The 16356-nt window shown below is 37.7% G+C and overlaps 1 protein-coding gene across 1 annotated transcript; it reads right to left on the bottom strand.

Annotated features, from left to right (window-relative positions):
* Window positions 1-538: 538 nt before the first annotated feature.
* Window positions 539-13123, bottom strand: LOC131779967 (bridge-like lipid transfer protein family member 3B). The gene is given in 14 exon segments (XM_059096588.2): window positions 539-1542; window positions 1545-1577; window positions 1580-2942; window positions 2944-3594; window positions 3943-4272; window positions 5015-5101; window positions 5465-5571; window positions 6070-6436; window positions 8212-8862; window positions 9546-9813; window positions 10243-10355; window positions 11340-11378; window positions 12718-12880; window positions 12984-13123. Coding segments are annotated over 14 exon segments (4329 nt in total). The 5' UTR covers window positions 13028-13123; the 3' UTR covers window positions 539-1429.
* Between the last annotated feature and the right edge of the window lie 3233 nt (window positions 13124-16356).

Raw genomic sequence — 16356 nt, forward strand, 5'->3', positions numbered from 1 at the left:
TTAGTGGACCAGCCAGTGTGCCGGTTCTTACCCACAGAATACCGTTACTGCGCCAAACCTTTTTACTAGTCTTATAATGAATGAAACAATCGCTAGATGAGAAAAACTCCAAACGCTGTCTATGGGATTCAAGAAATAATGTAAAAAGTTTACTACAGTGAACTGGAGGACTTAATCTGTGAAAGTCAGGCAGAATTCAGGACGTTCACCAAACCATCATCGTATTTCTCCATACCCAGAGACCACAGCGCCTTTTTCCTCACATTGAAATAAAGTAAAGTTTGTTGATCGTGATCATTTTTCATCTCACAAGCCAGATCAAAGAGGCGAGTTGCCTAGAAACTCACTCATCATTATCATCATCTGTGACAATGGAATAGAAATGACGGTTGAAGGGGCGGATATAAGAACAGAATTCTCAGGGAAGAATTCACGAGGAGCGCAATGCATCGATCGTGAAGTTTGTAGAAAATCAAACTTGTCTTGTCATCAGCGGATTATTGTGCCTTAAAGAGCGACACGTAACCGAGTCAACCGCATGACCATCACCTCACGAAATTGTGACACAAATGAAAATATTTTATAATTAGTTTTATCTCTTTGCCAATACCGTAAGGTCGAAGGTCATCATTTCTGGTTTGATATTTGCTTCAAAACATTATCCTGTAAGCCTTTATTATGTTGCTAATGTGAAAATGTCAAATAATTATAACATATGGCAAAAATCACTTCTAATCCTTTGAGGGAAAATGTTTAGAAATTTGTCTCACTGTGATTTCATTATTTTCCCATATTTTAATCCCAAAATATTCTAAATACTTGTTACAAATGATCAAATAAAAAAATAAAGCAAATAATTCATTCCACCTCAACGATCGTACCCTTGTGTAAGTTCTCAAACTTTAGAACTAACAGAAGAAAAAGAGAATTCTACTTTACGGAGCTTGGTTTAAGACTTTGAATTCAAACTTGTTATTGTGGCTACAAATTATCATTGCGAGCAAAAAAAGCGAGTTTTCCTATACTTTAAGATACTTAATGTTTCTTTATCACACTTTCGCCTCTAGTTATAAAAAATAGTTCTAGACCTTTAGAATTTAACTTAGCTCCATTGGCTTTTTTTAGCTTCTTCAATTAAATTTATGCTCTACTGTTTTTTTGCAATTCTAAAATGTCAACATTGTTGGACGCCGATGTTGGGTCAATTCTGAATTCGTTCCATTACGACACAAAAAGTCTTTGTCCAACTAAATATTTTCAGTGAACTATTTCTCATTTTTCTCAATCATGCAACAACTTCCAGATCCTAAAAGTCGCTTCGTGAGCCTAGAAAAGACCTCCTGAAGCTCCAAGAGTCTTTCAATTCCTTCAATTTAGAGCGACTACCGCCATCAATTCGAAACACAACCATTCTCAAGTGGTAACAATCTTATCTGTACCCTCTCCTTCCACCTTTCTGAAAGCTTGTCATTCGTTCTTGCAGCAAGTCCTGTTCGCGGTTTGAAAACGACAACTCCTGCTGCAGACGTTCGATCGTTTTTATAGTGCATCGCGCTCTTCCTGCAGCGACTGCAAGCAGCACGAGAAACAGCCATCTGCGACATCAGACTCTGTTTCTCATTCTCCAGGCTCTCAGTACGAGAAGAAACTGAGGCTGAATCTGATAAGCTCAACTGACTGGCAGATATCGATTCCTCTCGTGTGATAGACACAGACGCTTGTTCACTCTCGCGAACGATTGATTCATTGCTCATCGGTCTGATGTGTAAGACGCCGTCGTGAGTTCGGCTGACGGAAATGTTCTCAACAGTTAAATCAACTGGAATGGGCACAGGTGCTGACACCAACGTGGGCGGAAGATCGTTGTTGATGCTCACGCGCGAGTTGTTTACTTCGACTAGGAAAGGCATTGGTGGAAGCACGACTTCGTCCTCGATCCACTCCGCCATATTCCCGAGAGTACTGACCAGGAGGGAACCGTTAACACCATTCACTTTGATGTGCATGAAACCTCGTTCAGCCGCTGTCCGCTCGTACCGCTCCGCACATGGACCAAACTCCATACGCATGCGCATCATGGGAGTTCCCTCTGACGCCGTAGGGATAGTGGTCTTTGTAAGAGACTTTCTAAAGGACTTTCGGTTGAGATATTTCTCAAAATTGATCACACCAAGTTCTTCCCATTTTAGCTCAGGGCATAAAATCTTTACAACTGTGTCATTTCCTTGGAAATGGATTCCGAGCTCCACGTCCTCTCCCTCGATGGAGAAAATCGAGACCATCTTTGGTGGATCTTTATGCTCGACTTCAACGTCCTTGCTGCTAGAACCTTTAGAAATACTGCTACCCAACTGACTACTGAAGTTACTTGCTTCGCTATCTGCCCTACTCTTAACACTCCCTGAAGCTAATTTGTCGCAAGCTGGAACTACCAGCCAGCCATCGGAGTCGGGTGCCGAAGCAGCGCTGGTTCGGCCTGAAGTGTGCGCTGAGCTGGCACGAGGTGACGGTGGGACCTCTTCGCTGGATTTAGCATCGCGACCATCAACACACACCGATCCATCCTTCCGCATAGCTTCCTCAGAATCTGGTCTTAGTGTTTTAAAATCAATGACGTCAGGAGATTGGCAGCCACTGTCCAACACAACGCCGGTGTCTAAATAGCTACTTAGACTACTTGCGTTACGACTTGTGCTTTCAGACGGCGTTCCCCCTTCACGAGAACCATCTCCGTCTGGGGCAGGAGGGAGTACGACATTTAAGTCTACACCCCGGGTAAGAATAGAAAAAAAGAGAGAAGGTTGGGCGTTTTTAGACTCATTTAATTCAGAGTCTGCGTTGTTTCGTCTTAAGCGATCTTTTTCCAAATCTTCTTGTAGCTTTGACAACTTCTCCTGCAAGCGCACAAGGAAGAGAAATTGAAAGTGGTCCAATTGTATTTTAAACAGTTTGGGGAATGTGGATTAGGAAGCTCAAATCAGCTTGTGATCCTGAAGGCGGCTCCTGACAAGCACTTCCCTCTGATTCTGATAAGCCGTTCGGAGTGTCCCCAGATATAAAAGCTTTCCTAGATAACGAAGACACTTCCTCTGAGGGCGCACCAGCCAAATCAGGTTCATGATGCGTCAGAGTTTCGTAAGGTGGAGGAGGCTCACTTACAACAGGGAATGGCTTGCGAGGTTCATTTCTAGGCTCATAAGCGGGTGGAGGTCCATCTCGTGTGGTATTATCAAGGGCCTCAGAGGGATTGGAGCTAATATTAGGGTCACTACTGTGTAAAACATTCGTGGCCGTTGACAACAGAGTGCCCGTATTTGTTCTGCTCTTCATGGTTATTACTGGCTCCGAGCCCTTCCTTTTGGGAGAAAGAATTTCCGAAGCTGTTCTCCGGTGAGTAGGTGAGGTTAACCAGCTGGTTCTCTCTATTCCTTCCGCTGTCGTATTCATTACTGTGGTATTGTGGTCATGAAACGGTAAAGGAGTAGCAATCCAGATTTGAACCGGGACAGCGTCTATAAATGAAATCGGTCGGTTCTTTATCTCGTCAATGCCAAGGAAATCAAACCACACTTGCTCTGCTGAAAGGCACCAAACCTGTGTACGATTAAAAAAATACAACTTAAAACTAAACTGCGCGAGGTACATATCTTTTAGTGAACCAGGGAGCATCACAGAAGCACGGGATTTGGTACAAAAAACCTGCCAAAACTTGAAGAAAGAAAGATCATCGAGGAAGGGTTTATACATGCGACACAAATATAAGTACACTCTAACACAAAATAGTCAAGTCTTCGTCATGAGTATCAGTGCCCCCACCCACCCCTTCCCCTCAGACAAAAGTATTCAAGAAGATCAAATGGCAGGTGTTGAAAATATCTACCTCAGAAAATCTTGAAAGGTCTTATCTCCTGGAGTAGTTCTGACAAATAAACGAAAAGATACCTGTGAGGGCTGACGAGTTCCAGAAATATCCTGACAAACGCCATTTAAATGTTTATCATTCTTTGCATCTTTTGACAGCAAACTGCAATCATTTATCCATAAAGAGTTAGGCAAAGGTTGCACATCAGCAGGCATGGATGGGAAGTTCTGAAAGTCTGTGTAAGTTTTTGCGCCCAGGAAAGGTTGAAGGAACATCAACATGTCTGTCTGGGTAGACTTGTTTCCAATCCTCGAATTTGTGATAAACACCTGAGATACTTGAACTTGGAGACCCTGGGGCCGAGAATCTTTGTATGCTGCACAAGGGTCACTTGGGCAAGGAATAACTAGCTGTAAAATAAAAAGAGTGTATCTCTGCAAAGACATAACATCACATGATCCAGGCTAACTTGATAACTTCAGGAGATTAGGTCACTGTATGGTGACTTAACCTTTCAACTTCCATGAGTGACCAAGACAGAATTTCTCCATACAGCATTAACACAAAATCTAGCAAACAAGTGATGAGAACATGGAAAATTCTCAATTAGGAGATTATTAGTTGATCCAAGACTAATTTCTGCAAACTTAAATCATGAAAACTATATGGCAAACAGTATGGAGAATTACAAACTAAGACCTTAGGAATGAAAGGATTAAAAAATTTTGAGCACAGGACCTTTAGTCTTCCTCTTAGGGTGTCACAAATGAAGACCACATTTTGTAGGCAATAGTGATTTCTCCACTACTTCTAATGTTAATCTTTCAATCTCTGTTAAAAATGACTTTTATCATTTCTGCTTAACAACACTCTCAATTATTTTAACACTTTAAGCAATGTATCATGCAGCTATGTATTTTCTTGTTTTTGCTCCTCAACTAGTAATCTTTTAAAAAAATGTCACATTACTGTAGAGGTGCATTTGAAAATGCCACAAAGAAATTACTCTGTACAAATTTCTACTACCATTTTTAAAATCATAATCATCATCATTAATACAACTATTGTCATAATTATGTTGCTACAGCAACTGCTGTTGCTTTTCAGAATGCAACAAAGTTAACAACTCTGTTTAGAGAAGTCAAGACCAACCTTAGGCATAAGGGCTTCAATTCTGATATCAATATGATCTGATGGTGAACTACATGTAGCTTGTTCAGGTGGACCCCTGGACCATGTCTTCAAACAAAAGAATCAATGTTACATTGAACATCATATATACAAATAGTAGACACTGGCTTTTTTTTCCAAGATGTAATTCTCAACTGAGTGTCAAAAGTAATCCAGGGTGGAGTGGTTTTGATTAATAACATTCTGTGATAAGTCTTGAAGCTTAGGTGCCCTATAAATGAGTAAGATGCCACACTAGAAAAATTGTAACCTAGTCACTACCATTTTCCTGTGCTTCAGGCTCCTTACACTTATTTAAGTTTCCCTTTATTGGCTCCTTCTGAAATTTTCCTTTCTTCTGATTGGCTGCTGTAATTACATTGGTTTCAGTTTTACTCAATAAAATGCATTGCAGCTAACATGTACACTTACTGTTTGTCCTAGAATGCTTCTCATGAAGCTGCTGAACCACAGACATGTTGCAGTGTCTAGTGTCAACTGAATAGGGTTTAACTGAATAAACAAGTTTGGAGTAGGCACTGAAATGGTAAATTTGTGTACTCTGGTGTTACACATACTTGTACATCTATTTCAATGACATTACAGCTGTGCTAGCCTGTGTGGCATGCTTTTCCGTTTCTGTTTATCCCAGTGGAAGATGTGTGAGTAAAGTATGGTCTGTGGGAGGGAATGGAGCAAAAGCAAAGCCCAGAGATCAAATAAGATTGGTGCTAATTTCAAGGAGAATCAAATTTGCTCCCCAAAATTTTTTTGACATTTTTTTTCTTACAATCAGAGCTTATCTTATCCACTTATCAAAATCTTATCCATACTTGAATACAGAGATAAAATAAAGATCTTACCAACCTCGCTTTCTCTGTCAGTGACATAAGTTAAGGAACCCTGTTTTTTTCTGCTCTGATTTATGGCACACACTTTGTGTGTGGGCCATAAATCCAAGCAGAAAGAACTTGGTCAGTAATTTACAGTACAGACCTTGAACTTGGCTAGTATGAGGTATTTAACTGACAAATTACCTGCACTTGTAACAGATCCAGGGTAATAATACTGAGTAAAGTCTAACTGAAATGCTGGCATGTCTGATGGTAAAAATAATGCTTTTTTGTCTGATGATAAAAATGCTGGCAGTTCCTCTTTAGAACCATTGCTAGTAGTCACAGGCATGATAAAGAATTCCTCACAACGAATCACAAAACAGCTCTCAAGCATAAACACTGGACGCTGTGAATTGTTTTTGATAGAATGCGCTGTTTTTCCAGTGTTTGCAGAATGTCCTGGACTTGAAGGATGTGTTCTCCGGGAATTTACATGAGGAGAGGAAGGAGTGCTGGGTGGTGAAGGATGTAAAGAACCATCTCTGCCACTCACATCAACAACAGAACCCTGGAAAAATTTACAGAAATTGCTCGTCAATTATGTGTTTTCATCTGATAGCAACCATCAAACATCTTAGTCAAACAAAGTTGTGCATATAAAGTGTGACTGCACACTATCAGTTGTTACCTAACTAGACACATATTTGCGTTCACCCAGGCTTTATGTTGGAAATAAAATTTGTTTTTTTGTGCTTGCATTTGCCTAAGTTTTTTTAAATGCAATTATTGGTTTATCCTGTAACTTTTTTCTCTTGGTATGCCAGAGTATGTCACATATAAATACAGAGCTAAAAAGGTATTTGTTATGTAATGTGAAGGCCCTTTTCAAGGGTGGGGTGGGGGGAGGTAGTGCCATATAGAATTGGCTACTATTTCAATACTTATTACTAGACAATATAATTTTCATTTTTTTTTTCAGAGTATTGACTTGATTAAGTTTCATTTTGCAGGTTAAGGGTTGTAGCAGGGCAAGTCTTTTGCCAAACAGGCTGTCTTCTTACTTTTTCCTTTTCTTGGTTGACAAAAGTTTCAGGTTGAGATAGCTTTTAATTATGAACAGCCCTAAGTGCTAGGGTGATGACACTTGCCAAAAGAAAACAAAAAGTGACCACCAAAGGTTATTACCAGATGAACTATTAATTTTATGGGGTTGTTGGAGTGGTTCTCGTGAATATGTGAAATATACTTTAGCATATTTTGTACTATTACCTCTCAATTTGTTTGTTTCCATTTGGAGATACTGGGTTAGTATACTTTAGTTAATACATTTTGGTTTATTGGTTAGAGTGGTTTCACTAAACCTGGTGATAACTAATTAGCTGTGGTGTTTAGATTTGATTTTCATTTTCCATGAATGAATAGGGTAATTAATAGTTAGTGATGTACTGTGAATTTTTTGTTTTCTTTTGTTCATTATCACTACTATAAACTAAATAGTCATTTCTTTATTTCATGGGCAAATGATTATCACTCTAGAAGATGTAAAGAAACAAAAGGTCATGAAGCATTTAGCATCTAATAACATTAATGTAATTCATCAGCAGCACCCAGGCCTATTGAAATCACTCTAATCAAAACCACTATTTTCATTTGCCCTTGAATGAAAAATGACTATTTAGTTTGTAGCAGTTGATAATGAACAAAAAATTCAGAGTCTACTAACTACAGTAATTGCAAATTTTCATTTGCATATGAAAATTATCTATTAAGTGTCTTCATTCTGTTTACATGCAGTGCAGTACTTTGAGAAGAATACAATGTACCTTGAGGCTGCCCTCTACCATACAAATCTTTAGCATGAGGATCAAATATTTTGAACCCCATATTACTATTACAATAGGTTGCAACAGCAATACACCTTACTGTTAATTAGAAATTGGTGTAGCTTTCAGATATGCATTGGAGTCAAAAGGTTATGCATGTGTAATAAGGACTTGACTGTGATTTGCAATCAAACAAAAAAAAAAGGAAGCCAGAATTTCAACTCGGGGGTTTCCATTGGAAAGCCTGAGTAAATATTTACCACCTGCAGTAACTCTTACTATAGCCTAAAATATCACAGTTAAAGTCATTTGATAATACACCAAACCTATTTCAAGAGTAATAGAAATTATATTTTGCATACATTACTATATTAATAACAATGATGAACTAGCTTAAGTTGTAGTTAAACTTTCCTTTTGTTTAAAATTTTTACTTCCTTTGCCTAGTATAGGAAAATATTTCTACATCTAAAATAAAAATGATCGCAACATAAAATTGAAGTCAACTATAATTACTTACATCACTCCTTACTCGATGATGGCTTTGTGTTGCTTTTTGAGGTGACAGTTGTTTGTTCCTTTGAGCATTCCTAAAAGCACCCAAAAGGTCATTAACCCAATAAGCTCGAGTCAAAGATGCCTCATTGTGAGATGGCCAGTCATTACGAGATGTTCCAGCCAAATGGTATGGAAAGTAGTCAACAGATAACTTATTCATCTTAAAATGCATTGCCCCACCATCAGCACCCCTGTCTTCTGAATCATCACACAAATGCAGGTCAATGCTACCAGTCCTTAAGAGGTAAGATGTTTCCCGCACATCATGCCGTGTAAACAGTGCATTCAAAGACTCAAAGTCTGACTTTTGTTCATGAATTGTAGAACCAGTGTAATGTGTCTGTTGCTGACTAGCCTGGCCTGAGTGTTGTGTTGAATTTGTTCCAGGTTCTTTCTTAACTTTTGAATGCGACATGGCCTGGTTAACAGAGTGTAAGAGACCAGATAAAGCCTGTAACTGCGACTGAGTAAGAACCCATAGAATGTCATCCAAAAGAAGCTCCAGCCTTGCAGACAACACTGCACAGTCGTCAAGACGTTTTTTGATTGTTAGGTGTAGAGATGATTGACTTGTAATAAGTCTCAAGGGATTTGACTGCTGCTGCAAAGTTTCCTGAATAAAAACAAGGAATGAGAAAGGTTCATTATTCAGTAGCATAGCAAAACCAGCAAAAAATATAGCCTCTAAACGAAAAACAATTTGACAAACCCAGCTCACTTACAAACAGGAGGCCATAAAACTCTGGTTTTAATAACAAATAGGGACAATCCACACCATTCTGAAATAAGCTACAGTTATACACCCCACTTCTCATCACTTTTACTTTTATAAAACCCTTTAACTCCAAGATCTAATTGCTAATTCTCCCCTAAAGCTGCTACAATTCATAGTAAATTAATTATGAGAATTTAATTTTAGATCAAAATAAAAACTTTTACCTGATATGTATAAGTATTTTTTATACATGTTGGCTGGATAATGTATAAATATTGTGGGCAGAAGTTACATGTTAATCACTTCCAAGAGTTAAAAGGGCAAGTAACGCTGAAGGGTGCATGAAAATGGCCTAAATGAGACTCCTGATAAATTTCTAGATTTTCCTACCAAAACGTGTAATATTCCCTTGTCAAAAAAAGGAGAAGAGAAAATATTGCATCAAAAGTCACCTCAAGCATCAACTTCATGTCCCTAATCAAGTATATCAAGTCACAATGTTTCTAAATTAGTTCCACTGTTTTCTTTGTTGAAACAACTCTAAGTTAACTGTACATGTAAATTGTATTTACATTTCTTACATTGTACAAAGCATTAGCATCTATCCTAAGTGTTTGCCATGTTATTTCTTTAAATGTCAACACCTCTCCTCGAGTTTCATCTTTCACCCGTGTCAAGCGCAGATCATCAGGCTGCCACTTGGGTGTTGTGCTTCGGACAACAAGACGTGACATCTGGAATTTGGCAAGAAAAGCTTGAAACTTGAATGAGATGACAACAGAGTTTATCTGAACAAACATTCCATCAACCACTTTCTCAACAAAACCATACCTATTTGGAGCTTTCTCTCTGTTAAAAATAAGAAGAAATATCCAAGACATAAATCATTGATCAAACAAAATGTAGCAGCAGAGTAGATCATTTTAACCCTTTCACCTTAACATATGCATTCATATTCTCCACACTGTTATCTTTACATTTCCCATGATGCTGACAAGAAGAATTTGTCTGATGATCACAAGCATCTTAAATGGCAATCATTTCTGCTATTCTCATGGCCTTCATATTTGATTCAAGGGTGCTACTGTAAGGAGAAATTAGACGCCAGTCTTGTGCAGTGGTTCAAGTGTTAACTAACCTTTCTTAAATTTCTAGTTGTTTCAAATTGATATTTTTAGTCAATAACAAGTAAATAAATAGATTCCATACTGTAACATTGAATGTATCTGAACATTGATTGATTGATTGTTCATTATTTGATTGTGAAGTCCAACTTACTTTATAGGTGGCTGATGAGGTGCATTGGGTGGGTGTGTCTGAGGGGAACTAGGAGGTGGGGTGTTAACATCTCCATCCATAGCTTCCATATCCACTTCAACAGAATCTAGGTACTAAAAAAAAGTTATTTCCTTAGTAATTCATTCTGGTAATAGATCTGAATGCTACCTAGAGACAATGTCTTATGAATGTTTTCATCAGAGATTTAACCTTTTCAAATTACTAAGGTACACTAGCATGATCAAAAAATGTGACTGCTTACTCTGAAACAAAATTTAATTACTAAATGTAAATGCAAAAACCTCTGTTTGTTCCAATCTCTCTTAGTGGGAATAACAAAAATTCATCTTACTTTCATACAGCACTGTTACTAGATGCAGCTTTTTGATGTTACAAATCAAAGTGTCTCACTTCAGCAACAGTTGTGAATTTGCTTGATTGTGTAGAAGGGGTTTATTATTACAAAATAATGTTTAAACCAATTTAAGTCTATTAAATTATTAATTGTTGTTTCTTAATAGATCAAATCGTCCAAAGAAGTGGGGTTTAATAATGTCTGACTGTGCTGTAAAATTGCCCAAGCTTCATTCAAACTTGTAATCAAAAGAGGGCTGTTACCCAGTAACACATGTACATGAAAGAAAACAATTTAATAAGCTGGGAAGGAGGCTATCAAGTTCTAGGTTTTCTAGAAAAGGGGCTTAGTATTTAAAGTTCACTAGGCCACAATGAATTATTTCTTTGTTTTGGATCATTACTGTACATAGTGTATATAATAAGTATTTCTACATTTGAAAACCCAACTATTATCTTAATAACAGAAACTAACAAAGGCTTTCAAACACTATTAATGAAGATTGTCTATGAAATGGTAGTCTGTCCAAATGATTCAGAACACAATGGTATAACCTTGTACAAAGAATTTTGCAAAAGATCTCAAATAAGGGAACCAAACTTAATAAAGAAAGTGAGCTTCTCAGAAACTTAAAGCTTTAGCCAGGAGGTATATCATAGAAAGGGGGCCCACTTAAGTACATATGGTAACTGAAATACTTCCTAAAATCTTCCTGAAAATGAAGCTAGAGACACATGCTTACCAGACATATTGGGTCAGTCTTGAGTCGAGTCCAATGAATCTATGAATCAAAGAGATACATTTAATTTTTCACAGAGCACCTTGTTTTAGGAAAAAGCTCTGAGCAGATTTTGATCTAGAAAATCCTTCTGAGTTATACAAATAGCCACAACACAAATGCCATAAAAATGCAACAGCTTGCCTGAGGATACTAATTTTTCACTATCCCATGACCATTTTTCTTATCCAAATAAAAAAGGTTATTTTATGAAGGGCTAACAGTTCTTTACATGTTGTTAAGAATGCCAACAGTAAGTGAAACTTCATGTTTCCATTGTCATTTTTATCACTTACCAGACAAACTCAAATATATTATGGTACTTGGCATATATGACGTACCCTCACTTAGCATAGCTTCTAACACTTTGATTAAAATTTATATCCTCAGTAACTAAATTTCTCTGACTGATTAGCACTTCTGTATAGCTGACTGCTTAATTGCCTCATTTCATTCAACCTGGAGTAAAAGGATTTTCAAAATTTGAATATTCTTGAAACATTGCCAGTTCTTGAATATCTCTATAACAACATTTGGAATTCACAAATATTTCTAAACAGGAAATTCACTTTGCACTCAAGATATGAAGAAGTCTGACAAATGCAGCAAAAAAAGATTTTGCTTTCAAGAGTAGCCTTTTTATCAAATATCATTTCTATTGCCTAAAAGCTAAAATTCTATTTACATGCAAATCATTGAAACAAAAAATGTTGAACTCAAGGGTCCAGGAATTGAATTTACAATGATTACTTTTTTGTTGACACTATCTCAAGACAATGACGGGAAAGGCTTTTGCAGTTTTCAAGAATTGAATAAGTAGAAAACTGTCAAAATCATTGACCCCTTATTTTTTTTTCTACTATAATTATTTTCAAGGCTGGTCTTGGCCCATTCAAAATGGATTTATTTCCATCAAAAGGAGTCGTTCAGCTCAGACCAATGATAGGAGTGAACAAAAATAAAGGTAATAATCACTCGCAAAAAAAACCGTACTCTGCCAAATGGCATAATCTATAGGCTAAGAACATCCATCATCTTTGTGTAAACAAAACGAAAGAACACCCTCTTTCACATCTGCCACGAATATCCATCGTCGACAATATGTAGAATCACTCCTGATTAGCACTTACAAGCTTAAGCTCAAACATAAATCCCCGTTGAAGTCATACAATATAAAATATACATGCATTTACGTCGAGATGCGATCTTTTCGAAATTCACCAACACACATATTCAAGACTCCATCACAAAGAGAGAGAGAGAAGTACACCTGGAAAGATACACTATATAATTGTAAATTTAAAAAAAAAGTAACAACAATGGCTAGGCTGAAACTTTTTACCTTGGCGGATATTCTGTTGCACGTCGCTTTCGTGAGACGAATCCATGGCGGCAACTCAAGAAGCTCGGCTAGTGTTGTCTCGTCTAGCTCTAGGTTATGAAGTTCTCCTTCTCCCTTGAGAAACTTGACGCTTATTTTGTTAGGGGAGAGATTCTTCGTGAACCTGACAGAATTAAAGCGAAATAAAATGGACAACTCGTTAACAAACTCACGTGCGCGGCCCGCGTCAAATATAGCTTCGTTGGATCAATATAGCACTTTAATACCTGGCGAGTTGCTTGACGATCTGGTTCTTAACCAAACCAGACATTATGTCGCAGTGTGGGAATTAAATTGGAAGCATTTCTCCCCCATCTCTCTAATCGCTTTTCATATGATTGTTGTTCGAAGTCGTAACGCGCGCTTGCGCAACACATTCCTGAACTGGATGATGACGTAACGCTTGCCACCGGCGACAAGTGTGAAACGTTTTAGTCATCGGTCTCCGTCGACTTTCATTGGGCCTCAGAAATCATGCCTTGTTGAAGGATCCTAAAATACTCTGGCAAGCGTAAACAATTTATCGACAGTTATGGGATCATCCAGCGAAAGACCTCAAAGCGTGCAGCCCCCATGTGAATAAGAACCTCTGTCTTTCTGTTCAGAGCGATTTTCAACAATTTCCATTTTCACCATGGCGATGTTCATCTTTGATCGTCGTTTATGCTAAAATACTTTATCTCCTCTCCTTGCCACTCTTCCCTAATATATAGTTTGTACGGGTGTATGGGTTACTCAGCAAATTGAAATAGAACACTTCTCTCGCCATCCATATTCGTAAGCAACTGAGAGATTGGGCTTCACAGTGACGTGTCTCTGTCATTTAATTTATCAATTTATTTCAAAAATTGGTCATTAGCGTACTAGTGGGGCTAAAAAATCTGGCGTTAGTATTTTTTATTAGTTTGGATAGAGTTGTTTCGATAGGATGTGGCCATTGTTACCACTTTTCTTGCAGGTAGAATGATTTTCGCTTTAGATGGTGCTGTTCACGAACCCTTGAGAGCATTTGCTGAACACACAGCTGAATACAATACAATTGGGGTTTTCCATCAGATATCTTGACGGAAAGCCTGGTTAATATTAACATCTGGCCCACATTGAAAAATTGCTGAAGGACTCAAAAGTTGTGTCACGCAATACTCCTGTTTGTGGGTCATATGTTTGTCACGTATCATGTTTGCGTTGGGTGGGAGCACTAAGCTTCCACATTTTAAAGCAATTTCTCTTTTTCGATTGGAAAAAATGTAGCGATATTGGAAAACAGGAATTTGTTAAATTCTGAGATTTTTGGCCGTAAAAGTATCGAAATTTCTACGAACTCATTATTATGATGAATCATGGTCAGGTCGAAAAACCCATAAGTTCATATGTCGAGAACAATTTCCTTGAAAATATATCGGCGATGTTCCTTTAGGAAATTAGTTTCAAATGAAAGCTGTCAACATTCATTCTGGTGATACAGACATAACATAACGAGCACATGTCTTTGCTTACCTGAACAAAGTATGTAGAACTTGTAGCTTCTTCGTGATATTTATGTTCATTGCGACTGCTAGATTCCTTCGCGATAATTCCTAGACGCTGCCATGCTCGAGAGAAAGACCACTTTCAATTGAAGTTCGAACTCGTTTAACCTCACAAATGTTTTTTTTCCTGCGTATTATTACTTTTCCTCGAATGAATAATAAATGCACACTTTCCATAACACTCAAGATCATATCTTCCGAAAATTTTGCGCTATTAGCCGTAACACATGTTTATTGCAAGGTAGTGAATCATATAAAAGTTATAAATCTTTGATGGTTTTCGTCCTCAAAAACTTGGCTGTAACCGCATTTCAAATTTATAAATATTTTGGCGTCGGAAGCCAAATAGATAAATACAGTTGTAGACTTAATATGCACAATATTTATTTTTCATCAATGGTGTTTCATGTTTGTATGTGTTCCACAGTTATAACAACAATTTAGCGACGCTTGCAGGAATACAGAAGCCAACAAAGTAAATTATACACGAGATGAGACTGAAACCCAAATAATTTCTTTCGCTTTTATTGTTCCGTGCTGTACATCCCATAACGTAGCTTAAACATGCATCATTCAAAAACCGCAATCTTTCATCTGCATACACGTAATTTTTTAAATGCATTACCTCAGTAATCAAGACATCAAACGTTAAAACTCTACAAGTAAGAATTGATTTTTATTCGAACGATCAATCATCCTTTTTCCAGTGGTTTTATGAATTTGAATTAAAAGCCCGTTGACATCATATTTCAAAGTGAAAAATGTGAAACGACCGAAAGCAGAAAAAGCTGATGAAAGACCCAACGAAGAACTACCGCTAAAAGAATGTCGGAAAAGAGTAAAAAATAATATTAATACATTGAAAACTACTTCAAAAGAGAGAGGGTTACTGGGCCAGGAAAAGGAGGAAGAGTATTTATGGATTTTTTTCTTTAAAAGATGTCCATTAGAATACGTAGTACCGCCAAAGGGATACAGGATTTACAGTTTCTAAAGAAACTGTCGTTAAATGCAGTTTTTAAAGAAATTGTGACACTGCGTCGGTGGAAAGTAACACTTAATGATTTGGTTTTATCAATCGAGTTCATAATGTGAATTGGCCACCGTAGAGTTTCTAAAGCTGATCGGAGCGAAGAGCTTCTGACGAAGGGCTAACACTCGAAAACGGAAGGAAGAGTATCTATGATTTTTTTTTTGAAAGATTTCCATAAGGATACGCGTTATCACCAAACTGACCAAGGGATTACAGTTTCTGAATCACTGTGGTTACAGTTTCTACAGAAACTGTGGTACTGCTTCGGTGAAGCTACCAATGATAATTTAATATTATCGATTGAGTTTATAATGTAAGTTATAACATGGCTAGTAAATTTGTCTCATCAAATTCAATTGCGCGAGCGTGCTTCATATTCCTATTGAGCACGCTCTCATGAGCATGAAAAAATTTTCCATCGGGTTGAAAATGTCATAAAACAATTGGTTCATACGTCAGCTGTGCGTTCATCGAGATATGAAGCACTTGGGAAGTTAAGAGAGCACTCAAGAAGCTAGAGTTGCTCCTGGCTACGCCTCTTACGCATCTTTCGTGCGCTCCAAACTTCCCGCGTGCTTCATATCTCGATGAACGCACGCTGACGTATGAACCAATTGTTAATTGGCCACCTTAGAGTTTCTAAAGCTGACGTCTCGAGCGTTAGCCCTTCGTCATGGCGGAGAGCCTCTGACAAGGAGTTAACACTCGAAATTTCAACTTTAGAAACTCTTTACGGTGGAAAATTTACATTAAGATCAGATAGGACCAGATTATCTTCTGCCAGCGAAGGAACATGTTTGGAACGGAATGGTAGTGAACCAAGCCTGATCATTATCCTCCTTCTCATAGAAGAATAAACCCAAGCAAGTATTCCGTTTTGCCGTGTGTCTGTCCTGTTATAGATCACTTTTGGTAAGTACCACCAATACATCTAGTTCTTTCCAAATTCTGACGTCAACTGCTACCTACACTTTAAGAGACAAAATCGAATCTACTTGTCACTTAAAAAATGCAAAAATGTTGTCAATTTGTATTAAT

Source organism: Pocillopora verrucosa, chromosome 8, assembly GCF_036669915.1.
Source record: "Pocillopora verrucosa isolate sample1 chromosome 8, ASM3666991v2, whole genome shotgun sequence".
In the NCBI taxonomy this organism is placed as follows: Eukaryota; Metazoa; Cnidaria; class Anthozoa; order Scleractinia; family Pocilloporidae; genus Pocillopora; species Pocillopora verrucosa.